We start from the raw sequence: 25,591 nt of genomic DNA on the forward strand, positions 1-25,591 counted from the left end.
TACTGTCTTTGTAGGCAGCCCTTTCGCCATGGCTTCTAAACGCCAGATTGTCCTGAATCACCGCAGCTGCCACGGCGGGCCTACCACCAGGACACTTTCCCAGGTCACCCCCGGGGAAAGCCTGGGCAACTGAGCCACTGTCTTGTATCAGAAAACTCTCTGCGCCCCACCTGCCACTCGGGATGGCAGCCTCTTCACCCACCAGGGATGAGTAAACCAGGCCCAAATCTCCGTCTTACCACCTCATTTCAAGCGTCTTTTTCAGTAGCACCGTGTGTTACTTCAGACCTTTCCAGAGGCGGATTGCCAAGAAGGGAGTAGAAATGCAAGAGGATTTGTGAGGCAGCTCCTGTGAGGGGAAAGGGGGAGCCACCCCATGGGGGCCAAGAGGGCTGTGATGCTGTAGTGAGTGTCTGACCCTGTGAAGGACGGAGGGAAAAGGAGAGTTGTCAGGTAGGAGAGTCTGAGATGGACCCAGCCAAGCTGATGGGGAGTCCACCAGAGGGTCCCCTGTGTAGCAGAGACGAGCCTGCTTTAGGACCACTGCTGCACCCCCTCACTGGCCAGGCAATCCATGTGTCTCCAGGTAGGTGGGGGCAGGTGGAGGCAGGTTCTGAGCACAGCACGGCAGCAGAGGCAGCTGCCATTAGGCTCCTCACAGCAGGAGAGCCAGGCCATGATTTTTGTGGCCACCACAATGATGGAGAGACCAGACAACATCTCACTGGGCGACCAAAATAAATATCCCCCATGAGGGACAGACCAATATCATGTGCCTCTGGATATGATACCCGGAGGAAGACACCTCAGTGCTTCTGTGGAATGTCCCCCAAACATGCATAGCCTAATCATGAGGAAGCATCAAACCAATCCACATGAAGGGGCTATGTATAGACACTAACCCGGAGTTTTAAAAAATCTCAGGACCGTGAAAGACAAAGAAAGGCTGAGGAGGTTCCCCAATGAAAGGAAACTAGGAGTGACCCTGCATTGGATCCTGTACCAGAGGGGAAAGAATGCCAGCAGGAACACCAGTGGGACATTGATGCAATTAGATTATGCGCTGCAAGATTTGCTAAGAGCATTGTATCGGTGCTAAATTTCCTAAATTTGATCATGTACTGGGATTCTATAAGAGACTATGGTTGATAGGAAGTACCTACGGATGTATTAAGGTATAAGGCACATATGCAACCTTCTCTCAAATGGTTCAGAAAAATAAATTATATACATTAGAAGTACAGAGAACATGAAGGACATTTTCTGAAAGGTACACGGATTGAGTTGCACGTACGACTGCTGACTTCATCAATTGCCAAATTCTGCACCGAGACACGAGAAGCACGTGAGTGATAGTAAAGCACGTTATTAACACTGGCTCTCCTGGCTTCTGGCCAGTGAGACGAAACACATGCTGAGTTGAAGTTTTATGGGGTGGCTCTCATTATCCAGTCACAACTACGTGTGATTCATTATTGCACTTGCCAGGAACTCCACCCCACTGTCTGCAATGACCTGTCTTATTTTCATTTTCATTTTTTTTTAAAGGAGCCTATGAGATAGGATTCTAAACATGGGCATAGTGACTTTGTTCCATTAGTCAGTGTTACCACACTGTTTTCCCTAAAGCGGGTGGGAGGGAGCGGATGGTCGGTCTGCCAGCATACATCCTCAGCTATGTAAATTCGAAGGCAGATAGTAGATTAAGGACATACTCAGACATTTGAGATGTCCCGATCAAGCTTTGATTTTCACAATCCTTACACAGACACACACACACAGGCTTATGATCTTAGGTTTTACCTCCACTCACCAATGTGTCCAACTTGTCCTTTTCAAAGCTTGCTTACACCCGTTATCTCCTAGACATGACATCAACCTTGTGAACTGGCCAGCTCTGAAGATGTGCTGCTTCGGCCTATGGCCCAGCTCTGGTGTTACTGTCGTGTGACGTTGAACAAGTTACTTTTCCTCCCTGTAGTCTCAATTTTATTATTATCCCTGTGTTAGATAAGAGCTCTGAGGCTTGGAGAGGCTTGGCAAATGGTCGGAGCTGGGCACTGCTATGGAGCTTTCGACTGCCCTACAAAGATACAGATTATTTTCCATTAGCACCGGTGTTGTGTGAGTTCAAGGAATGTTTCCCAAAGGAGGGGTTGTTTAAAACTAAAAATCATATTTCTCACCAAGAAGGTGAAATTTAACCTTCTGCCATTCAATTCTATTTAGCAAGCACTACTTAGCAGGCAGGCAGCAGAGAAGGATGGGAGAGGGGTTGGGGTCAGAAGCTTCGGATTTGAAGCCAGCCTCTGCCACCAACTCCATGCTCAATTTTCTCACCTTTAGTAAAATGAAAATTCGGATACGTGAGGTCTAAGTTTGTGGGGACGAGTGGCAATACTACATGTACACGGTAGGCATTCAACCAAAATAGCTGTTGAAATATATGCTATTTCTGTGTGCTTGCTACTCGCCAGGAACCCTGCGATGCACACGAAACACGGAGACTCAGAAGATGTAGTCCCTGCCATCAGCAGCTCACCCTCCTGGGATTTGTTGCACTTCCTCAACTAGCAAGGACACTAAGCCAGCCAGTATATCCCGCAGTTGTTTTCTTCCAGAGTAGGCTTTTAAAATTTTGTTTACATCCTTTTTTTAAGGTTCATTCATTCATTCATTCATTCATTCATTCATTCATTCATTCATTTTAGAGAGGGGAAGGGGAGGGGCAGAGGGAGAGAATGTTCAAGCAGACTCCCGGCTGTGTGCAGAGCCCGAGGCCAGGCTCGATCTCATACTCTGAGATCACGACCTGAGCCAAAACTAAAAGTCCAATGCTCAACTGACTGAGGCACCCAGATGCCTCAGAATGTTTACATTCTTAATTCTCTGAAGTTTTTTCATTTTTATGTAGTAAATCTATCCGATTTTTCTCTTACCATTTACTGATCGCCTAACATCCAGAAAGCCCTTCCCTACTTCTTGTGTCAGATCAATATTCATCTATATCTGTTTCTAGTTCTTTTACAGACTGCACATTTAAATCTTTAATCCACTTGGAATCTACATGGTGGTACTACTTGGCTACATGGTGGTAAGGTGCTGAAGAGTCATCTTTTGAATACACATTCCTGATAATACTGGTTGGCGATCCTGGTAGTTCATTTGGTTTGTACCCATTTCTGTCTCCGTGACTTACCCTCTGAGCCGCCTGCCATGAATGTGAATTGCCACTCTTCAAAAGTCCAATGGGGAAAGATGTATATCAATGGGTTTAATCCCATTTAGATGCCTCATTTTTAAGGCAGCACAATACATGTCAATTCTTTTGTCTCAATCATATAAATGCGGAAGCTTAAACAGAATGTTCTATAGAAGGGTTAAAGGTCAGAGCCTCGCTAAGCCTAGAGAAAAGTGTGAGAGAAGTAAAGTCATGTCATCACAGTATTAGCCAGAACCACTCACACCAATGCTTCCCTCACCTGCCGGTCAACTCTTCCCCTTGGTTATCTTTTCCAGATGGACTATGGAATCATTTATGCCAGGGAAAAAAAATTCTAGTGGAAGAATCATCACTGATTTACTCATCCCTTCCTCAGTGTGTTACTTTGGTTCCTTAAAAGCTGTTCCAGGAACATGACCTACTCAGGAAAGGATATGGGAAATGATCTCCATGTTAGTTTGGCTGGCAGCTCAAATGCACCTTCCCCAAAGATCCGACTTGGCTGGGTGGCCTCACCGTCCAAGGATGATGGTAGACATGGCAGTTCCCCCACAGAGTGTCTTGCTGGCCGGCCAGGGTCACACATGGGCGTGGATCACCACAAGGCCATGGTCTGGTCCTCTGGGCATGTAGCCTGCGCCAGCTGCCACTGCACCCCTAGGAGCCACATCGGCTCCCTGCTCCAAGGTCAGCCTGCAGAGCTTTGAGAGCTCTCCCTCCACCGATGCCCAGCCAGGCTCCTCTGGCCTCCTGCTATGGGGGATAAGGGAACTCCTAATGGGGTTTCCTACCACCCTGCTGCCTCACATATTCTACAAGTTATTATTATTATTATTATTAAAAGATTATTTATTCATGAGAGACACAGAAAGAGGCAGAGACACAGGCAGAGGGAGAAGCAGGCTCCATGCAGGAAGCCCAACACGGGACTCGATCCCAGGACCACGCCCTGGGCCAAAGGCAGACGCTCCACCACTAAGCCACCCAGGCGCCCCATATTCCACTTGTTAAGGAAGTGTTATGAGTTTACGACCCACAATACTCACGGAGTTGGTTTACTAGAGTCAGGGAGAGCTTGCACGGAGCTATCACTGGGGCTGGTCTCGGAACAAACCGCCACCCTTCCCTGCAGGGCTCTGGAAGGAAATAGGCAGGTCAGCTCCACGTGTCCTCGGGCCTTTGTACAACTCCATGCTCTCTTCATTGGTGAGGTGGGGCCCATGCCACCCTCTCTGCCCACCCCCTCCACCACCACTGGTCTCAGGAATACTCATCCTCTAACGTGACCTCATTCACTACCACCCCCAAATTGAGGCAGTGGGGGTGGGCACAACACAGTCCTCTCTCCCGGTCCCTCAGCCAGGTCACCTCCCCATCCCCTGATCCTCGACCTCTGCACACACTGCCCCCCCCAAGGGAGGCATAGAAGCAAAGCCCCTGCTAGCACGTACCTGGGATACCCTCCTTTCTCAGGGGGCCCTGCTTGGTTCTGAACCCTTGTGGTCCCACACCCAAACCTTGACGGTGGCCGTGGATGGAATCGTCATAAACGTCTCTGTGCAATCTGTAAGCTTCAGGTTCTAGATGGAAGCCTGGCTTTGTTGGCGGTTACACCCACGTGTATTGCCACTTTTATAGGCACAAACTGTGGCTGGCCTTAAGGTCATAGGACTCCAGAGTGCGCGCGCATGTGTGTGTGTGTGTGTGTGTGTGTGTAGGGAAGGTGGGGCTGGATGAAGCCGAAACAGAAAGTCTTGGCTAAGCTGCTTCTAAATATGTGGGATGGAGAAATGCCCGTATGATAGAAATATGCGTTCAAGCCATTCATCCTAATAAATGTATTTCTCCAGGGGCACCTGGGAGGCTCAGCAGTTGAGCGTCGGCCTTCGGCCCAGGGTCCTGGGATCGAATCCCGCATTGGGCTCCCCGCGGGGATCCTGCTTCTCTGCCTCTCTCTCTGTGTCTCTCATGAATGAATGAGTAAAATATTTTTTAAAAATGTACCTCTCCATAACAGGAGTTAGGAAAAGAGACCCTCCTCTCTAAGTGCATAGTCCAAATGCACGAACTCCTGAGAAAATGACAGTGTAGTTAGCAGAAAAGTCTTTGAGAAAGCAAAAGTGTGCACACAGATAAATAAAACATATCCATGAAATCTGGTATATTCCTTAGAGGCAGATTTCAGGCAAAATTCTCCCTGTGTTTGTTATTGTGTTTAATTACAGGGAAATGGCACCACTGTTTTGTTGTTTTAATCCGGATGAGTGCAGCAGCGTTGCAGCTGGTTCCCTGCTTGTCTCACCGTCCTCCTCGCTTCTGCCTTTTCTGGTCATGCCGCTCCCTGGGCGCTTACAGCCCCTGTGGCTTTCCTGTCACTTCCCTGGTCTTGGCTTCTATTACTTTCCTCACTATATAACCTACATTCTAGCCACCCCAAAACAGTTTTTGTAACTGGCTGGGTTCTCTCTCCTGTCCATGCCTTGGGCCTACCACCTGCAAGACTCACGGAGTTGTTTTTGTTTTTGTTTTTTTAAGATTTTATTTATTTATTCATGAGAGACACAGAGAGAGAGGCAGAGACACAGGCAGAGGGAGAAGCAGGCTCCACCCAGGGAGCCTGAAGTGGGACTTGATCCCAGGACTCCAAGACTCCAGGATCACGTCCTGGGCCAAAGGCAGGTGCTAAACCGCTCAGCCACCCAGGGATCCCCATGGAGTTGGTTTTACCCAGAAAGCCCCACTCCTACCCCACACCATGGCCATCTGGTCAAGCACAATGTATTATTCAAGTCTCAGTTCCAACATTGTCTGGTTGTCCTTAAGAGGCCTTAACTTATACTTTAGGCAGGCAGGAGCTATGGCCATTCCGTTCTCATATAGCACTTGGGGTAACCTTATCCTTGCTTTGTACACTGTTGTCTTTCCCACTAGCCTCCAAAGTTCTTGGGGCCAGAGATCATGGCATTCGTTCTTGCATCCTTAGTACCTAGCACAGGATTGGAAATCCAACAAATACCCATTGAATTAACGGTCTTCAATAGCATCCCCTCCATTTGCCATCTACACATCATGCTTTTACCCTGTGTTTCCCCAAATTAGTGGTGCTTATCACTTCCCCTGCCTAACTTGTCATCTAGGAAACTTCCACGCTTATTAGCCAAGTCTACCTCTCAAACTCCCAGCTGGAGAAAATTAAATATTGATAACAGCTCCCTGATTTTCCCCCAAAGGCAACCAAGAGCTAAGACCCAACTCATTGTCTCGCTATCATAGAGAACACATGCAGGATGGCATGAACACGCGGTGCTAGGTCCAAATGGTGCTATTAATAGTCTCTCCTCCAGTAGACCCAGCATGGCAGGCTCACAAGTGAGGATGTAAATTCACTTTGTCAAAGCAAACATTCCTCTTGGGGGACATCTGCTCAACCTCGAGGAGAGAGTAATGACCACAGCCCACAGGCAGCGGGGGATGAGTAATTTACTGCTGCTAGGCAATTAGTGTTGCTAGAAAAAAAAATTGCTTTCATTTAAAATTCTCTTTAAACCATATGTATCATGGCTCATGGGATAATTTATGTATCATTAGAAACTAAGAAACATACATCACCCTAATAAATTGTCTCTCCCATTCACCAGAGCCAATAGCTCCCTGGGGTCTTTAAGAAGTCAGAGTTTTGCTGTCCTTGTTATACAAAATGGTGTGGAAATGTTGTATGTGACTCATTTAGCTTCCCATTCACTCCCTGGTTCTCTGGCAGAGACAGATAACAAGAGAGACATTTGCCACCATTTTCACCCACTGGTTTGCAGCAGCATTTGCTGTAAGTGAGCACATGGTAGGACAGCCATGAGTTGTATTGCTTTCCCTAACAACTTGAATGTCTATTTTGAGATTTGGTTCATCTTGATGTTTTCCCAGTGCTGATATGTTATTTTCTCCAACACACAGCACATTTGACAATTCTATAGCTTCTCATTCAAAGACAGGCCCTTCATTCTAACAGCAAATGGCTGCAAAGAGCTTGGAGAGAGCATCTGATTGTCCTGTGGAGCAGGTCCCACTGGACTTTGCTGAGCCAGCTCAGAGGTCACATGATAACTGGGCGAACATGCTTGAATTTAGAGGACGAACCGCCCTAAGCTACCTGTCAAGGGAAAAACATAGAATGGAAAGTAAGAAAATGAGTATGGAGGGGGAGAAGGTGCACAGCGCAGTAGCCAACCTGCCAGTGAACTCCGGTTCACTCTTTCTGTTAAATTTCAATTGTTTTAAAGACAAAGTACAATGCTAGGTTCCTTAGCCTTTTCCTAAAAGGCCACACTTTAATCACTGTAATCATCACTGAGTAACAGTCCTATCATGAGAATTTGCTGCATGACTTATGGGGCCACCCCATTCAAAAAATATTAAGAATTGCAAGAGTGTGAGGGCAAAGCATTAAATCCAGGGGTCCTTTAAGAATGCATAGGTCACACAGCCACTAAACTGCATGGCATCGATATCAAGCTTCTCTGGTAGAAAGAATGGGAAAGCAGAGGTGTTCCACACTGGCTCCAACTCAGGGCATCACATTCCTCTCCTGTGCCTATAGCACCTAAAGTGCCTAATATCTGAATCCCATGCTCAGCGGTTCATCTGGGAGGTCCTCAGCCCCTCTGTCCCACCACAGCTGCTTCCTATATGTCTTACGAGGAATGTGAACTTCTGGATTCGGTAGACAAACTCAGTGTTATGGTTGAGATGTTCAAGCTTGAAGTGAGGGGTAGCAAAGTAAAATCTGCTTGAGTTCTGTGAAAATAAAGGTGGAAATGATGAATAGTACAGTGTGACCTGGTCATCCAAAGTTACTAAAATCCGCGGTGGTCACAAGGGAATTCTTCAGATACCTGGAATCGTTATCTTCAAACACCACAGATGTTTGCAGTGGCGGGAGCAGCCAAGGCCAAGAGCACAGCAGCAGTTCACTGAACATACTGCCCCAGTGTCTCCAGGGCTCCTGCCCATGGCTGATAGTGCCGGGCCCCTTCTACAGGGAGGCCCTCAGGCACTGGAGGGTGACCGGCTACTTGTCCCTAGAGCAAAAGGCTGGGCTGCTGTGCTTCTCCTAAACCTGAGATGCTGAGCCAGGCAGCCCTCCCACCGTTGTTAGGATAGGATTGGGAGCAGTGACTGGAATCCCCTGAAGAGCTCCTCCGGAGTACCTTCTCTCACCCTTTTGCCTTTGCCACCCTATGTCCACAAGGGCCTAGAAGCAAGCCAACCTCTACTTTGTTGGCACCTTCTGAAAAATGTGGTTAGGATAGTGGCTTCCTAGCAGAGGATGGAAGGGCTCACTCAGGGTGAAGGACTGGGGTTTGTGACGGCTCGTGCACCTCAGCGACCTTAACCCTTCCATCAGGAGGACCACTCTGCCCCTAATGGAAGGGCGTCCGTTCCACTTCTGCACTGTCAGTGTGACTTTCTGACAGCTGACTTGATCGTTGCCTCCAGCACAGGACTGGATGTGGGATATTTACACACTGGAAGTCCTAACCAGAACAAAGTCCACCAAAAGTGTGGGGTGAGCCCAATACAAAATAAAGATCTTCCTGGTCAGCCCAGGCAAATGGATCTGCACATTTATAGACCGTGCTAGAAAAGCGCCTTAAAGATCTAACATTTACCATACACTTGGGAGTCATACCCTGTGCTGGGCACTTCACGTTTGACTTGTTTAATCCTTACGGTCCCCACTGTACAGTTGAAGACACTGGGGCCATGAGTCATCTTTCCGAGGAGACTCAGTAGGAGGAGGACAGTAGCCCATGCAGAAGGGCTACAGATCAAACATCGTAACGTCTTCACTCTTCCCTGGTCCTGGGGAACCTACTTAGAAACGTGGTGAAAAAGTCAAAAGGGAAAAAAGACTTAGGTTTCAATTTGATGCCAGGTTTGCCTGGGTTCTCTGACTCACATGTGACTCCCACAGTTCACTGAGGTTATCACCATCAGTTAGAAGCACAGAGTAATGGGCCCAGGGCCACAGAGCTACAGGGTGAGCTTGAACTTTAACTCGAGTCTGTCCAGATGGTGTCCACACCCATGCTCTTTCCTCCTACCCCAGGTCAACAAGCTCAAGGGTGTTGCTTCTGGCTGTGAGTGTGTCCCTGGAAGCGGACGAGGAACATCCTCAAGAGTTGGAGATCCCAGGATGACACTGGCAGAACCAGAAAGAACACGTCTCCCACTTTTCAAGGAGAGCCTCCCAACTCTCCAAGTGGAGCCCTAGGTGGGAGAGAGAGGCTCGTAGGAGTTCAGGTGAACTCTCCAAGTGGAGGCCTAGTGGGAGACAAAATGGTTCGTCCCAGAATTGTCTATTAGCAGAGCTATGAGAGCAACATTGTTCAATAAAACCCAAACAGATAATACAGTTGGTAAGACGGCAATTGTTTAAAATTATCAAAATGAGAGAAAACAATACTTCCATGGATAGAGGGTAACCTTGAAAAAGACTTTTCTTCCTGAAAGGGTTTTGTTCAGCTGGAGGGAAAAGAAAGAAAAGGAAACATGAAAGCCAATAAAAGAAAAACCTGAGCATGGAAGACCATCATTAATCTTCTATTCAAATGGCAGTCACAGCTGCAGATTACAGAAAGGCTTTAATAGAAGTTCTATTCAGAGACACACCAAATACTGGGGCAAGGGATCTAATTGCATACCTGATTCTGGGGCCTTGGGAATGACCCTAGAACAACCAGTTAAATGGTCCTTAGTTTAAAAGTTGAATATAACTCTTGACATTTTTTTTTTGTAAGAAGTTAAAAAAATGGGGTGCGTGGGTGGCTCAGTCGGTTAAGTATCTGCCTTTGGCTTGGGTGGTGGTCTCGGGGTCCTAGGATGGAGCCCTGTGACAGGCACCCTGCTGAACAGGGAGTCCACCCCTCCCCCATTTCTGGCTCATGCTCTCTCTCTCAAATAAAATCTTAAAAAAGAGAGAAGTTAATTAAAATGATCATTTTAACAAAGTATTCTGTGTAGACATGAGTCACTCACTTATTAATGCTAATGGTATTAAATGAATGATTTTCCTGGCCTAGATTTGGTACCAGCAAATGAAGAAAGTAGGGGGGACAAGGAAAGGGGTATGAGAAAGGAAATCTGACAGGGGCTTGGCAGGAGGGGGCAGGGAAAAAAGAGGGAGAGGCTTGGGATGAGGGTCCTGCTTAATTCAAATTCTCTTCTCTAATAAATTTTAAATAGTTGACCCCTGAAAGATAGCTCAAGTATGAAATAAATCCATGCATGAAGTGATCTTAAGACATTATCATAAATATTTATTGAATAACTTCTATATATTAGCCCTCCTTCACTGCCTTTAAGAAAGTGAGATATCCCTTTTGGAGACCAGATAGTCAAAAGAGATGTGATCTGAATTTCGTGCTAAGTTGATATTAAGAAATATTATACTAAAACAATAACAGTAACTTTTTTTTGTGATAAAAAATAAATTTATTTAGGAAAAAAATATCATTTTTCCTTGCTTGACATGGGTAAATCACCACCATAGTGGAGTTCAACTGTTAAAAGGAGTGGCCACTGCTACAGTTCATTTCCATATGTCATGTGTGCACAATCAACAATTAGCACAAATGACAACATGTCCAAATGATTCTGCTTCCAATTTATCTCACTGAACATGCCAACAGCTGCTTCCTGTCATGCTGTAACAAACACACACACACAGGCCCAGAAATGTCCACTACAAGAGGTCTTTTTGTTGGTTTAAGTGTATTCTTTAAAAGGCTTAATAGTTCTCCAGCTTGGAATTTTTAATTTAGTATTGCAACCAACTTCATTTCTGTGCATACCATGAATTTACAAATGTCTTCTAGTCCAAGAACCACTTTTAAAAAAAATCCTTATTGGATGATAAACACACAACTTTCAACGCATGACTTTAGGTGCCATTGTTTTTGCACACTCTGAAATGTGACATTTTTTTTCCATCCCAACATTGTGATGTCATAAATTAAAGTCCAATGCAGAATTTCTGGTCACTGCTCTATTGCACCAAGGCCCAGCAGTTGACTGTGGTCTATTCTTCATCATCCAAGTTTATAAGAGGAACTTTGGAACTTCAGTTGTGTTCAACCAGGTGACAGTCCTCTTTCCCTCTCCACAAATAAATAAGTTGGGATTTTTGGAACTGCTGGTCCAAGTTGTTTGGGGTCCCTCTGCATTGTCACTGGGTAAAGAGGCCTGATGCCTGATTATCTTTAGCAGAAGTATTTTAGTTGACAAGTGTCAAGTGGTCATCACTTCCTTTCCTGTGTCAGAAAGGGGGAGGACGAAAGAGAAAACAATGATTTCAAAATCTTTGAAATGGAATAGGAATACTCTATGTTCTAGGCATGTACAGGTTCTAGACATGCTGAGTGCCACATATAACAAGAAGAAAAATTAAGAAGGGCAATGCACATCATTTTTGGTTTGAGTGGATGCTTTTAGCAATTCTGAGGAGCTGTCCTTGTCCTGGGACCCTAAATCCCCTACATTGGCAAAGCCTCACTCGATGGCTACAATGGATTGTCCCCTTCGCTGCAGTGGAGAAGGGTAAAGGTTAACTCTGCAGTTGTCCAGCCAAGTAGATCTTTCCAAAGAATCACACCATAGTAGAACTAGAAGAGATTTCAGAGATCGTATGTTGCAGCCTGTGGCACTGAAAGGACCAGAAGGTTAAGGAGAGGTCACGGGACACATTCAGTAACTGGTAGGATCCAAAACAGAAACCCAGGTGTTCTGATGATCAGGCTAGAAGCTCTGTCAATAATTTGAAGGGGAATTAGTCTGTGCTGGTTCCTGGACTGCTTAATTAAAAAAGAATGACCACCATCTGTGTTCTGCAGGCGGTGGAGCTGTGATAGTTGGTGCTGTCAGTCATGGGCACCAGCCAGGAGGCCCAGACACCAATATCTGTGATGCCCTCACTCCCTAGTTTCCCTCAGTGAGGGCTTTCTCCAATATTTACTCTCCGTTGATGGCCTTCCTCAATTTATACCATTCTTAGGTTCCTAGCCTTTAAACACAATCAGGCATAGTGAGCTCCTGATGGAGTCAAAGCCATCACTTATTCTCAGTACAATCCATTTCCTGCATCAGTCCCATGAGCTTCATTTACCCTTAGCAGGGTCCATCCAAATCTGCCTCGGATCCAGGCCTTGATCTGATGACTCAACTAAAACTGTTCTAGCTGACTTCACCCATGATCATCTCTGGTAATAGACACTTCTGTTTTTATCTTTGATATCCTCTTTGTTGAAAACTTTCAACATTCTTCAGTTGACTTCCTTGATAGACTTCCTCCTTGCATTTAATTCTTTCATTCAAAATGATGAGCAGACCCTCCTCTGAACTAGCATCTTTTCAATGGCCCCTAGCACACCATACAGTGACTGTCTGCTGACACTGCTACTTGTTCTCATCTCTCAGACTCAATCTGATCAAGAACTTTTCTCTTCTATCCCTTAAACCTTCTACTAGTTCCATATGGCTACACAAGAAAACATTTAACAACCTCCTGTGGCTTTTTGTGATGCACACTGAGGTCCAAAAACCAAACACCAAAGACTGGTGACTTCCCAGAATTCACCATTACATTCTCTGATGAATGTTTTTTCTTTACAGTTAAATACACATTAGAAAAAGCAGCTTTGCAAGAATTCCTTATATAAGGTGTCTCTTAGGAAGCAGCTGCCTATTAAGAGAATTAGTTTCCCTTTATCCCAGCTTCTATGGCAACAGTTTAATGCTCTGAGAGGAAGAAATGTGATTTTTAAAAACCTCACTTTTCTCAGAAGACCTCATTTTATATTTACCAGACATTCTTTGGAAATGCTCAATCATATCATTTCAAAATCCCAAGATGCGCTATGAATTGATTAACAGAAAATACATCCTGTGGTTTTTAAGCAGCAATTAGGCTCCTCCACCTTCCTTCAGGAATTTGGTTTAGAGAATTCTCAAAAAACATGGGTAGGGGATATTTTTAGTCAACAACCCCACCTCCAACTTCACACGAAACAAATATGGGTACAATTAAGAAAGCTATACTCATATGACCCCCATTCTAGTCCCCAGAACACTATGCAGATGCTTTGCCCCTGAGGTATAGACCATTTGCATAAGTGTCCTGAACATGAGCAAAGTGCCATTGGTCAATGCAGGCTACTGATGTGTGTTCCCAACCAGGGCTACACACAGCCTCCTCTTGAGCAAGTTTCCTGCTTTGCTCAAGAAAGGTTATTTCCGGGTAGCCCCAGCGGCACAGTGGTTTAGCGCTGCCTGCAGCCTGGGGTGTGATCCTGGAGACCTGGGATCGAGTCCCACATCGGGCTCCCTGCATGGAGCCTGCTTCTCCCTCTGCCTGTGTCTCTGCTCTCTCTCTCTCTCTCCTCTCTCTCTGTATGTCTCTATGAATAAATAAATAAAATCTTAAAAAAAAAAGAAAGGTTATTTCCACCAAATATTGCAGAAAGGGAAAAGGCCTTTGACGTTCCCAGAGCACCACCTCTAAGAATAACGAGAGTTTGGACCTCTTTCTTGGCCACCTCAGAGTTCACCTTCTTGACTTTCGGGATATCACTCATGCCTTCTCATCAGAGTCTCATAACATTCCCAAGAGATTGCAACCATGTCACATAGCTTTCTACCCTGTTTTATAAGAAACAATTCATTTCTGAAGCCAGTTTCAGTGGGAGGAAAAATGAAAGACGAAGTATTTCCCACAATAAGCTGATTTCTGAGTGTAGAGTAAACCTTGGAAGAACTCTTTGTCCAGGCCACAGAGAAGCTCACCTCAGGAGCATGGAGACCTGGTTAAACACAATACCTACCTCCTTAGGCAGCAGACACAGGACAAGAAGGCTGAGGACTCTTTCTGATACTTCTCTTTGCTACTACATTCCTTCAGGAATTCCTGAAGATCCGTTTCAGGAAACCCATTCTGTTGGTATTTCTGTAAAAAGTACACAATGTTGTTACCTTACTTAGAGAGCATGAGAAATTGTTCCCTCTGTCAACACATCAAACCCACCTTCGCTAAAATAAAACTCTCCCACGTTGCTAGCTCAGATCCAAGAACTGATATTAGCAGTGATGCATCAATCTGTCAGTCCCAGAAAGCCAAGCCAGGGCCACCATGGGAACAGAAACAATCTTAAAATCCCAGAAAGCAAGCCATGGCTGCGCAGGGGAGGCGTACAATAATAAAGGGAATGAAGGAAAGAGTCATAAGCCAAAATTTTTATTGCTAGTTTTAATAGCAGATAAGACTTCCCCTTTCCCTACTGCCAATGTAGACTCTTTAGGGAAGCAATCCCCAGTTCCTCTACTTTTATAGAAGCTGGTCACCTAGTGCGTCAGAAAGCAGCAGGTTCTTCCCGACAGATACAAACACCCTGAGATCCGCTCACTCATGCTCTCTGAGGTCATCCAGGCTTGGCCCACTTACAGTGCCACTGCCACATCAAAGACAGGAACCCACAGGGTAAGAGAGTGTAGCTCCTGTCTCCATGCCCACCCTGCTACAAGAGCCAACCACACATTCCCACATGAGCGCTCATCTCCCCATTGACAAAGTCCCCAGGAGCATTTCCAATGGATGGTCTTCTTCTGAATTAGCCTGAAAAGGGCTTAAGAAGAGGGCAAAACCCCAAGACACCCTTGGTTGCTCAGACACTGGTCTCAAAACAGGATTTTCCAAGCAGGACCATCTGGTGTGGAGGTGCCACCACATAGGCAGCACAGAACTTCCTTCGAGCTACAAATCAGTTCAATAGATCCAGTCTGAAAGGATACGGAATTCACAGGGTGGCTCAGGGAGGAAGGAAGTGAAGCAGCCCCCAAAGCCTTACCTTTCATAATTTCAAGGAAACCTATACCACACAAATGGCTAGGTCATCCCGTGTATAGGTGTGCTCATTTCTGGACAGGCTGTCAAGGTGGCAGTCACCCCTTCTCACTGAAGCTTATTCAAAGCTTAAGCTCCAGGACAGGCAGGCACACCTGTCACTGCTGAGGCTGACAGCCCAACTACCTGACTTACCAGGCTCAGCCCATCCTGACCCATGTCCTTTCTCTTTTCCAACACACTTCCAAACCAGTCCACAGTCCACCCTGGTCAGGGTGACAGGGACAATGCCCTAAATGCATATTTAAAATTAACCACCAGTACCTAAAAAAGTTTCTTTCCTAAAAAAACCCCTCAAAATCAAAATAAAATTGTACTATTTTAAGTAAAAAGCATACTCTTCTCCCGTGTTCCAATCCACACAGAATTTGCTGTTGTTTTTTGGCAGGAAATATTACTTACCTTAATGGTGTCGTAAGAGTCTGTAATAAGTGCAATGAACAGACTGAGAATCATATATATAAAAAGACTGATGAAGGAGTATAAGTACAGGCGACTGAACAGCCACACCAGGACGCTCTTCTGCTGGATTTGAGCAAAGGTCGCAAACATGTCGTCACCATTGACCAGAGAAAACAGACACTCAGCAACTGTGTTCAGATCTTCAAACTGTGGGGAGGAGGGGGAACCAAAATTAGCTTTTAAGAGGCATTATCCAAAAAAAAAGCAGAGAAGTATCTAGTTAGCTTATTTAGTTGTGGTTGTTGTTGTTGTTACTATTAAGTAACACTCATTTTATTTATTTTTTTGAATATTTTATTTATTTGAGAGAAAGAGAGCACAGCAGTGGGTGGGCAGAGGGAGAAACAGATTCTCTGCTGAGGAGAGAACCCGACATGGGGCTTGATCCCAGAACCTTGAGATCATGACCTGAGCGAAGGGAGATACCTCACCAATTGAGCCACTCAGGTGCCTGTAATGTTCATTTTAAAACATCCAGAATATACCATAATAAGAAAACATTATTCAAAACTCTCCTTGGGGTGCCTGGGTGGCTCAGGTGGTTTAGGGTCTGACTGTTGATTTTGGCTCACACTTAGAAAGCCTTTATAACAACAGACCATCTCTTGGATGTCAAATTTAACTATTTCCCTCAGCGAGACATCCCGATAATATTTGTTATAATAAAAGACAATGTAATAAACATTTCTTAGCACAATGTTTTTTTCCTGTTATTGGGTCTAATCAGCCAAACTGCTTTCTGAAAGAACAGTGGGGGCTGTGTTCTACAACCAGCAGAGAGAGAAGAGGCTGAGACGTAGCACAGGCTCAAGAAAGTTTTGCTACGTGGAGGGTTTCACCTTAGTCCTTCCAACCATAGGCCTGGGTAATTTTAACACATTAAAAACTAAAGATTACAAAGGGTGGGAAAGTGTCAAATGATGAAGGATCACAGCTCGTGCCTTCGAGGGGCTTCCATGCTAACGGTGGACAGGCCGTAATCAAGATACCACATAACACACACCACATAATGCCCTGTGGTAGAGCTAGGGTAAGGAGAGCAACTCTCAGAACTAGGGCCTGAAGGCTGAGTAGTTCGCTAGTGAGAGGAGAAAGGGAAGGATCTGCTCAGCAAACACAGGAGAAATGCAGAGTCCAGCCTGGGAAGTGGCCGGAGAGGTGTGTCTATGCCTGCTGCAAAGGCCTCCTGTGCGCTTCTACACACTTCACACTAATACAGGCCTGACTTGAAAACAGTAAAACCTTCACTCAGAAAAGTGACATAATGTGATCTGTGTTTGTTAAAGGCAATCCCAGCGCTCAGAAGATCTAGAATGAGAAAAGCCTAGGGGCAGGGAGACCTCGAGAGGTGTGTGCAGGAGCCTGGTTGGCAAGGAATCAGGAGAGACTGGGGAGAGGGGGAAGCAGAGATGAAGATAAGCCTGGGAAGGGACAGACACCTGGGGGACTCAGTTTTCAATGAGCCAAGTCTGAGGTGCCAGGGAGAAATGCCGCTAGTAGGAGGTTAGTGGGAGGCTCCAGGGGCTGAGCGTGCGCAGTGTGGAATCACTGGAATCCCACAGGCAGCCATCCTGCCTTAAGTGGTTGACCAGTGATTGCCATGGCAACTAACAAACAGCAGGTGCTTAATAAATGGACATCTCGAGGGCCAGAGGGTTCAACATTAGTGGAATGTAAAATAATGGCCTAATAGGCAAAAGACAATGTAGTTTTCTTCTTCTTCTTCTTTTTAACATTTTATTTATTTATTTGACACAGAGAGCTGGTGGGGGGTGGGTAGCACAAGCAGCAGGAGCGTCAGGCAGAGGCAGAGGGAGAAGCAGACTCTCAACTGAGCAGGGAGCGGGACTCCAGCTTGATCCCTGGACCCCTGAGATCATGACCTGAGCCAAAGGCAGATGCTTAATCGCTTAATCCACTGAGCCACCCAGAGGCTCCAACAATGCAGTTTTCAAACACAGAGGGGGCAAGTTAGTGTAGAGTTTTGAACCAAATTCTGTCCTTACTTAGCACGAGGGGCACATGTCCACTGAGTCCATGTGGCTCTGGGGGTAGCCCTGGCCCTGACAAACGCCTACAAGAACTCCTCCACTCATAGGTCGTAAGGTACAACCTCCCACCCCCTAAGCCGGGAACCAGCCTTTCCCTTGAAATCACCAATTTCTGTCACTGACTTCAGTCTCCTATCAAAGAAGCATTTATTCCAAAATAATCAAGTACTTAAAACTACACATCGAATTGATTAGCCTTCCCCGCTCTTCCCTCTTTGAAGGGCTGTTTGCTCCTCTGATGTTTTCCTGACCCACTCTGATGTCAACTTTACACCTGGATTGCTATGGAAACCTCCAAGCAAGTCTTCCTTATTCCAGCCTCTTTGTCCTGCAGTCCAAACCTTATTAAATCTAAACTTCATAGAACACATGGCCTTCAGGTTACTTCTCTTGCTTACGGATATACACAAAGGTAGGATGCAAAGTGAAAATCCAAAGCAAGAAAGTTGGGGTAAGTTTCTTCTTCACGTGGCCTCTTTTCCTGCTCCTCAGAGTCGATGTCACATTCTGTGCCTGTCTGCACCCACACACTAGGCCTTCTTTCTCTTTCCCTCATGATGTGTTCTCTTCACCTGATGGGATGTCCTTCTTCCCCCTCCTATGCCCTCCCCATCCCTGTGTCCCATTAAGCCAATGTGGAAAGGCGTCTTCAAGGTCTACTTCAAGACAGACTGTCCTGGCAGTTCTAGCCCCTTCCCTGTTCTCTGCATCACTCGGAACCACAGTCAACCACTAGCTTGTCTTCTAGTTGGTTTTATACGCTTCTCCAAACCCCAGCAAAGTAATATACACCATGTCCTAACTCCCTGTTCCATGACTGAACGCACAGGGTAAAGCCTGTAACCCAGGGAAAGTATACTGATGTAGCCCAAACAAAGGTCATGCCCATGCCTTTACCGCATCAGCAACAGCTCTGAAAACCTCTAAAGTTGCTCTCCGCAGAGATCTGGAGGGAACGTCCACTTGAGCAAATCACTTAACAATATGCAGATTATTTAACAGTAAGACGGGCAGTTCCCAGAGCAAATATTTTCCATCCCAACTAGCCTTTGGACAATGAAATCAAGGCTGGTTTCTATGGACATGAATTACGACTCTGCCGGCACCATTAATAATTCTTTTGGAAGCCAGTCAATTCCTTTCTCTAGTTTCAAGAACCCGTAACAGTCTGTGCCTCACTAAAACTGCAAATAGCCAGTTGGTGGGTACATACCAAATCTGTTCTTTACTCTCTTCTTCACTTACTCAGAATCATCCTAGATATCATGCCTGCCTCAGTGGTAATGTTGTTCACAACCACCACGCCTCCCTCTCCTCTATGCACATGAGATTTATTTTAACCCACCAAAAATGTAAAAGAGACCCAATAAACTTAGTGGTACACACCTTGCCATTCTGTACCTCAAGAAGTGGCCCTGAGCCACACAGTCAGTTTCGGTGGCCAAAATCCACAGTGGAAGTGAACTTTAATAATACCCAGGGTAAGGAGAATAAGATCCTCAGGTGCTTCTGGTCTTGAAGGACTACATTCATAGGGAATTGCATTGGTTCCTATGAGGTTGTAAGCCCCTAAAAAGCAGATACTACTGTCCCTCTGGGTTTTATTCATGAAAAAATTTGCTGGGCCTCTACCATATTCTACTCATGTTGGGCATAGGGAATGCAAAGAGCAACGAGCCGTAGTCACTGCCCTCGAAGACCTCAGTCTAGAAGAACCTGACAATATTTGGCGTACAGTAGACATTTAGTAAGCATTAAATGGTTATTTCCATAAAGAGTGACCCTAGGTTCTATGGAACCACAGTGAGAACATGAGCATTTGTTCTGCAAAATGATCACTTTGTGATTGAGCCACAGAGAACTTTCATTTGAATGAAAACACAACCGACAGTGGCGTATTATGGAGAATGATATAAAAACTTGCTTCAAGAGCTGGTCTTGAGAGCCTCATGCAACATTCAGGGAAACATAAGTGGCTAACAGTTGTTTTGAATAAGAGAGGAGCTTGGCTTTTAAAAAGAGAAGCCTTGAAAGCGCCACGATGTCCTGTGGGCCCTGCTGAGCTTCCACGCAGGGTGTCAGCAGAGTCCAACCATTTTTTCGATGGCTTGGTCTTCTCTTTGTAAAATGAGGACGAGGTGAAGACTGATTTATCCTTCACAGTGAAAAAGTCCTCTGGAAATGTAAGGGCCGCATCAGAATAATTTCTTCCAAACCTCATCTTGAATTATTAAACATCAACGGTCTCTAGTCCTCGCTGCCCAGACATTTTGAGAGGGCGCTGTGCCCAAGCCCATTAGCGCTGGAATCAACGTTGGCAGGACACTTGTACCCTTACTGCTTTTCAGTTGAGCCACTGAAATCCAATGTCTGACAGGAAACTAGGGAGCTAAAATATGGGAGTCCTGCTGCCAAGCGAACCGCAGTGTGAATCTAGTTTTCCTGACACCTCCTCTCAGAGTGGTTCTGCTTGTTTGTTTAAAGGAAGAGTTAGCTTCCACACCCAAGGGTGCTGTATTTTAGAAATCCTAGAAAATGCTTGCTGCGGTGCCCAGCTTCTCAAGGCTTCAGGTAATTCGAAAGGTCTTCTGATTCAACAGATGCTGACAGAGAATCTAAACATTCTGACGGTTTGGATTAATTTGCAGGGGAAGGGGTGCAAGGGGCAGTAAACATTTTAAACTTCAGATTGAAAGAAAGAAAGAAAGAAGAAGAAGAAGAAGAAGAAGAAGAAGAAGAAGAAGAAGCAGCAGCAGCAAAATAGAGAAGAAAAGCACAAAAGTCCAGAACCAGACTGAAGGTTTTCTTCCTCCACTGACAAATGCATTCACTGGATTGATTCAAGTATACATTTCCCCAATATGAGAGTCCGGCTAGAGATGAAAGGTAGATGCCATAAACAGACCTGCCACGCAACCCTAGAGACAGCCCTTGTCCCTCTGCTCTTCTGGGGGAGAAATGGAAGGCTGGCATTAAGTGGGAGGTACAAATCAAGAGGTGCAATGTACACCATGGCAGCCACTAGCTACATGTGACTATTGAGTCCCTGATACATGGCAGCTAGTCCAGGGTGACATGTGCTATTAGGCTAAAATACACATTAGATTTCAAAGTACTAAAAAAAAAAAAAAAAAGTAGATTATTTCAATGTTTTATATTGAGTACATGCTAAAGTAATCTATTCATATTTTGGATATACTGGATTAAACAAATACATAATTAAAATCACCTCATCTGTTCCTTTTTTAAACGTGGCTACTAGAAAATTGGAAAGTACACATGTGGCTCTCATTTGTAGCTCTCATGTTTTTATTGGATAGCACTTGTCCAGAGCATCCCAATCTCACTGGGATTCTTAAAAAAGGGCAGAACCAAACATACGAAAACACACTCGGACTCACAAAATAAATAACATCATTTTCTCCAAGGTTGACACGTTGAGAGAAATAAAACTGGTTAGTGGATCTCCTCTCACAGTTGATCTATTCATAGGTCAAACTAAATGCTCTTTTGTAATAATCTGTTTTAGCTAATACCAAGAAAAACCCTGCAGGCTATTGGTCAAAGCACATGTTTTGGGGCAGACAAATCTGGGTTTGAATCTTATCTCTGCTCTTTACTAGCTGGGTAGCCTCGGGAAAATTAACATATTAAGAACCATATTTTTGGTAAAAGAAATAGAATATTTCCCCACAGGACTGCTGGGAGGGTTGACAGAGCAAGAGGTAAAGAACTTAGATTATGTAGTTCTATACTTAGAACTATATTAATTAGCATATAATGCTATATTAATTAGCATATAATGCTTAGATTATATAGTTCTATACTTAGAACTATATTAATTAGCATATAATGCTCGAGAATGGTAGCTAGGTTAGTAAAATTCAAGCAACATTATCTGAGCACCTTCCAGAATAATGATGGAGTAGGAGAGAGGAAGGGCAAAGGAGACGGAAGCCTCATCCTGAGGCCTTGGAGCCGGGAATTGAGGCAGAAACTCTTAGTTAGGCTCAGTGTTCATTCCACACAGTGCAACACTGCCCTCCAGTGACAAAAATGTGGAGACGCATTCAGAGCAGGAGGCAACATCAGGAAGAAAAATGTAAATTTTCCTCAGCACTAGACAGTAAGTTCTCCAGATCAGAGAGATTATATCAAAGAACAATTTTACTCATGAGTCACCTTTAACGCAGTGGCATGGAATTGGAAGAGCAATAAGATTATCAAGATTTACTATTAACCCAGGGATTGTCACTTTGTTAATTATACAGTTTCTCAAACAGGAATTGTCTTTGGACACGTTCAGTATAACACTTGCAGAGGAGAAACCTGTGTGTGTGTGTGTGTGTGTGTGTGTGTGTAGTTATTTTATTATGCAAACACAGGAAGCTGGAGCTTTGTGGACCGCTCGCTTCTTGTGAGCAGTTTGCAAACCAGATTTGATCATGTTTTGTTTAATGCAACTGTCAAGGTCAAAACCTAAGGCTGAGCTGTCCTACAAGCTCCAACATAATCCTTTGCATTTTTGCCTCATTCCTCCTCGAGAGAACCTAAGCCAAGATAAGAGTCCCCTGGGCTACCGAGATGAAATAAGAGCAGACAGTTAGTACCTAACACACGAGCATCACATAATAGCTGTTACCATTGTTCACCGTGTTGTTTCCGTTGTTCCAACTGACAGAGGCCCGTGGATGAAAACCGATAAGATGCAATAATTCCTTTCACTTCTTTTTTTGGTTTGAAGACAAGGCCTACCTAATTTCATTTCCTGAGGCATCGTCTATCGATCAAATTTATCATGTTTAAACAAGAACATCTGGAAGTGACTTCGATGTCCCTGAGATGCTGCTGCTGACAAAAGCCCAGCGACAGTTGAGAATTCAGATACTGATCTTTCATAAGGTAGTAAGATGACCCTGCAATCAACTACCTGCAAAGCCAACAGGTGTTATCACTTTAATCACAGACCTAAGATGGTCATTCTGGGCAGTCTCTGTCACCTTCACTCCTCTCAGTTAATGGGGATGAAAACCCTAACCCTTTAAGTTAGAAGGATATTGTAATAAATTTGCTCCCATTTCATTTTCATTTGTATTATAGTGATCTCATGTCCAAACATTTCTCATCTGATGATCAGCTGGGTGAGTACGTGATGCCCCTCCCCCCCAGAAGCCAGTCCAAGACAACTAGGAAATGTAACTCTGGTTACCGTCCTACAGTTCTTGTTTCAATATTCTGAAGTCACTTCAATATCCTGAAAAGGGAAAGAAAACCGACGCAAAGATACATCTTACTGGCATCGAGGGTACGTGCTAGAGCAAAGCGGAAAGCAGGGCAGTGCAGGGACCCACTTGTAAGGGTCCCAAGTGCCTAATTTGCAGAGGGAAGAATGAGGGCTGCACACCTTGTCGTGATATGGTCCTAAGACAATCCAGCCACAGAACGTGTAGCCCAGATAGATCATACCAGCACAGGCGCAGAAGCGCAGAACCTTGGGCAGTGAGGCTTGCATCGTTAAAATGAGCACCTGAAATAAAGACCAGCAGAATGGGGGCAATTAAAAAGTAGCCAAGTAGGACCCAAAGAAGAAATGAGTCTCCATCCCAGTGCCCAACCCAATGCCACATCCTTACATTATATGCTTGGAAGTACCCCAGGTATCTGATGACGCCAACCCAGACAAAGAGCGTAGACGTTCCGAGCAAAATGCTGCACAGATCGTAATTTGTGAGATTCTAAGGAATGGAAAAAATAGACGTGAGTAAAAACATTCCACTCCACTCCCCTTACTAGCCTCATTTTAAATTGACTGGAAAAGAATAGACGGCCTGCCTCTCTATAGGTGCCACTAAGAGCTGTAAACTGAAGAAGAAAAATAGCCCAATTCCAAATGTGTTTCTCATTTCCTCTTAGTATTTGAAGTGATTAAACTGAGTTTCTGTTCAAACAATATCCTAAAGTAGAAATTGCCTTTACTACTGACCTAGGCAATTAAAGAGTATAAAGTAATGGTGCTTGTTAAATATCAAATAATACCACTCAGTTAGTTTTGAAAGAAAGCTCCAACCTGATTTGTTAAGCCAGTTACCGCTCTCAAGGACTTCTGGGTCTCATTGAGGAGACAAACACACAAACACAGTTATAACGCAATATGCTAAGTGCAACGAGAGCCACAACGCCCAGCTTGTCACCTAGGGCTTTCCATGGCATGACTCTAAAATGGAGGTGGGCCTGGACGACAGGCTGGGCAGGGGTACTGTAGGTCGATGGACAAAAGCTACACAGAGGCACAAGGCCAAGAGCGGGCAGGATGTCCTAGAGATGAGTACTGATGGGTTTGGGAGAGCTAGGACCGGGAGGGAAGCAGAGCAAGATGATGAGGACTGCAGAGGCCATGCTGAAGGGAGATGGCTTCATCCCAGTGGGCCCATGAGGCAGAGGGTTTAGATACTTCAAGAAAACGAGTCTGACAGTGGTGTGGATGGACCTGAGGAATATAAGAGAGAACACAGGAAAGCCAATGAGGAGGTTGCTGCAGCAGTGCAGCCCAGAGAGGAAGATAGGCTGAAGAAAGCCAGAGTAGTGAGAGCAGAGAGGAGGGAGACACTGTGCGTGGTTAGGAGGTAGAGGTGGTGATGACGCCAACCCAGACAAAGAGCGCAGACGTTCCGAGCACAGATCATAATTTGTGAGATTCTAAGAAATGAAGAAAATAGACGTGAGTAAAACATTCCACTCCACTAACAGCATGGAGGGGAGGACGGCCGGAGAAGGAGTCATCGTTGAGCAGTCATGAGATTAAATCAATGAACAAGAGAGCGTCAGATGCCTGGTGACCACTCAATACTCCCACCCTCACTCCTCTCTGAGAGCACCCATCAGTCCCCGAGGGTCACCACTGGCTCCTGACATGATTGGTTCATGGGTCAGCTACTTTTTCTGCAACTAAAAAAAAAAAGAAAAAAAATGAAGCCCACCCAAACAGTCAATCTTCTCAAACTTCAGTTCCTGATCTAAAGATGCTGCTGAGTCTCCTGGGGGATGCTCATAGGAATATCATCTGCCACAGGACAATGGCTTTCTCACTTTCCTTTGATGGGGAATGAAGTCAGAGGAAGCTTCAGTTATACAGATGTGAGAAAAGAGAAAACATGAGACTCAAAGTAGCCTCCGTAAGGATTTTATACCTCAAAGTGCCTGGGGTCACCCAGAAGAATAGAAAGAACAGAGGATTCAAATGGGTTGCCCCTCACCTTTGCTTTAATTTCCATTTTTAATATGGATCCAATTATGGTCATTAGGTCGCTGATAATCACCAGGACATACCATCCATTGATGAACTCCCACTGGTCGGTGTTACACACACGTCGCTTATACTTCTCCAGGAAGAAATTTAGAAATCTCTGTGGCAAACATTTTAAAAAGCATTTCTTACAAACCACACACTGCCCTCTGGAAGGAGAAGACAAGCGCAAAACAGTGCTGTCGCCTGTAAAATGATACGACATTACCTTTCCCAACTTGATAGATCCACTTTGAGGGTGGGGACTAGAGCCCCTACTTCCTCTCATAATCGAGTGTAGCTATAAGTGAGCATTCCAGTACCTGCTAAATTAACGTGACCATCAAATGCTTATGCTCTAACACCAAGAGACTCTTGTCATAACAGGTAACACCTAGTATGTTCCCAGTATTTTACCTATTATCAACTCTTTCAATCTGACAACCCTATGAACAGGCCTATCTTCAGAAAGGCTAAGCCATGAATTGGGTGCTCCCAACAATGAGAGCCAGTGGCCACTCTCAATGGTGCTCCCTAACTTTGGCAGACCCAGGACCCTGACCTTGGGTTCAAAATATCAAGAGGCCTGGGGAAAAGGTAAGAGAAGTGGATATTTACAAAAT

General features: G+C 45.0%; 1 protein-coding gene across 3 annotated transcripts in view; it reads right to left on the bottom strand.

The window, feature by feature from the left end:
* Positions 1-10,752: 10,752 nt before the first annotated feature.
* The window catches only part of MCOLN2 (mucolipin TRP cation channel 2), a 50,521-nt gene continuing 35,682 nt past the window's right edge, over positions 10,753-25,591 (bottom strand). For all 3 annotated transcript variants that reach the window (XM_055339334.1, XM_055339332.1, XM_055339333.1), the window contains exons 9-14: positions 24,940-25,089; positions 23,320-23,421; positions 23,091-23,213; positions 15,576-15,782; positions 14,098-14,219; positions 10,753-11,532 (exon numbers count right to left, since the gene is read on the bottom strand). In XM_055339334.1, coding sequence (XP_055195309.1) covers positions 11,496-11,532; positions 14,098-14,219; positions 15,576-15,782; positions 23,091-23,213; positions 23,320-23,421; positions 24,940-25,089 — 741 coding nt within the window. In that variant the 3' untranslated portion in view covers positions 10,753-11,495. The remainder of the gene's footprint in view (positions 11,533-14,097; positions 14,220-15,575; positions 15,783-23,090; positions 23,214-23,319; positions 23,422-24,939; positions 25,090-25,591) is intronic.

The sequence above is a fragment of the Nyctereutes procyonoides genome, unplaced genomic scaffold, assembly GCF_905146905.1.
Source record: "Nyctereutes procyonoides isolate TBG_1078 unplaced genomic scaffold, NYPRO_anot_genome, whole genome shotgun sequence".
In the NCBI taxonomy this organism is placed as follows: Eukaryota; Metazoa; Chordata; class Mammalia; order Carnivora; family Canidae; genus Nyctereutes; species Nyctereutes procyonoides.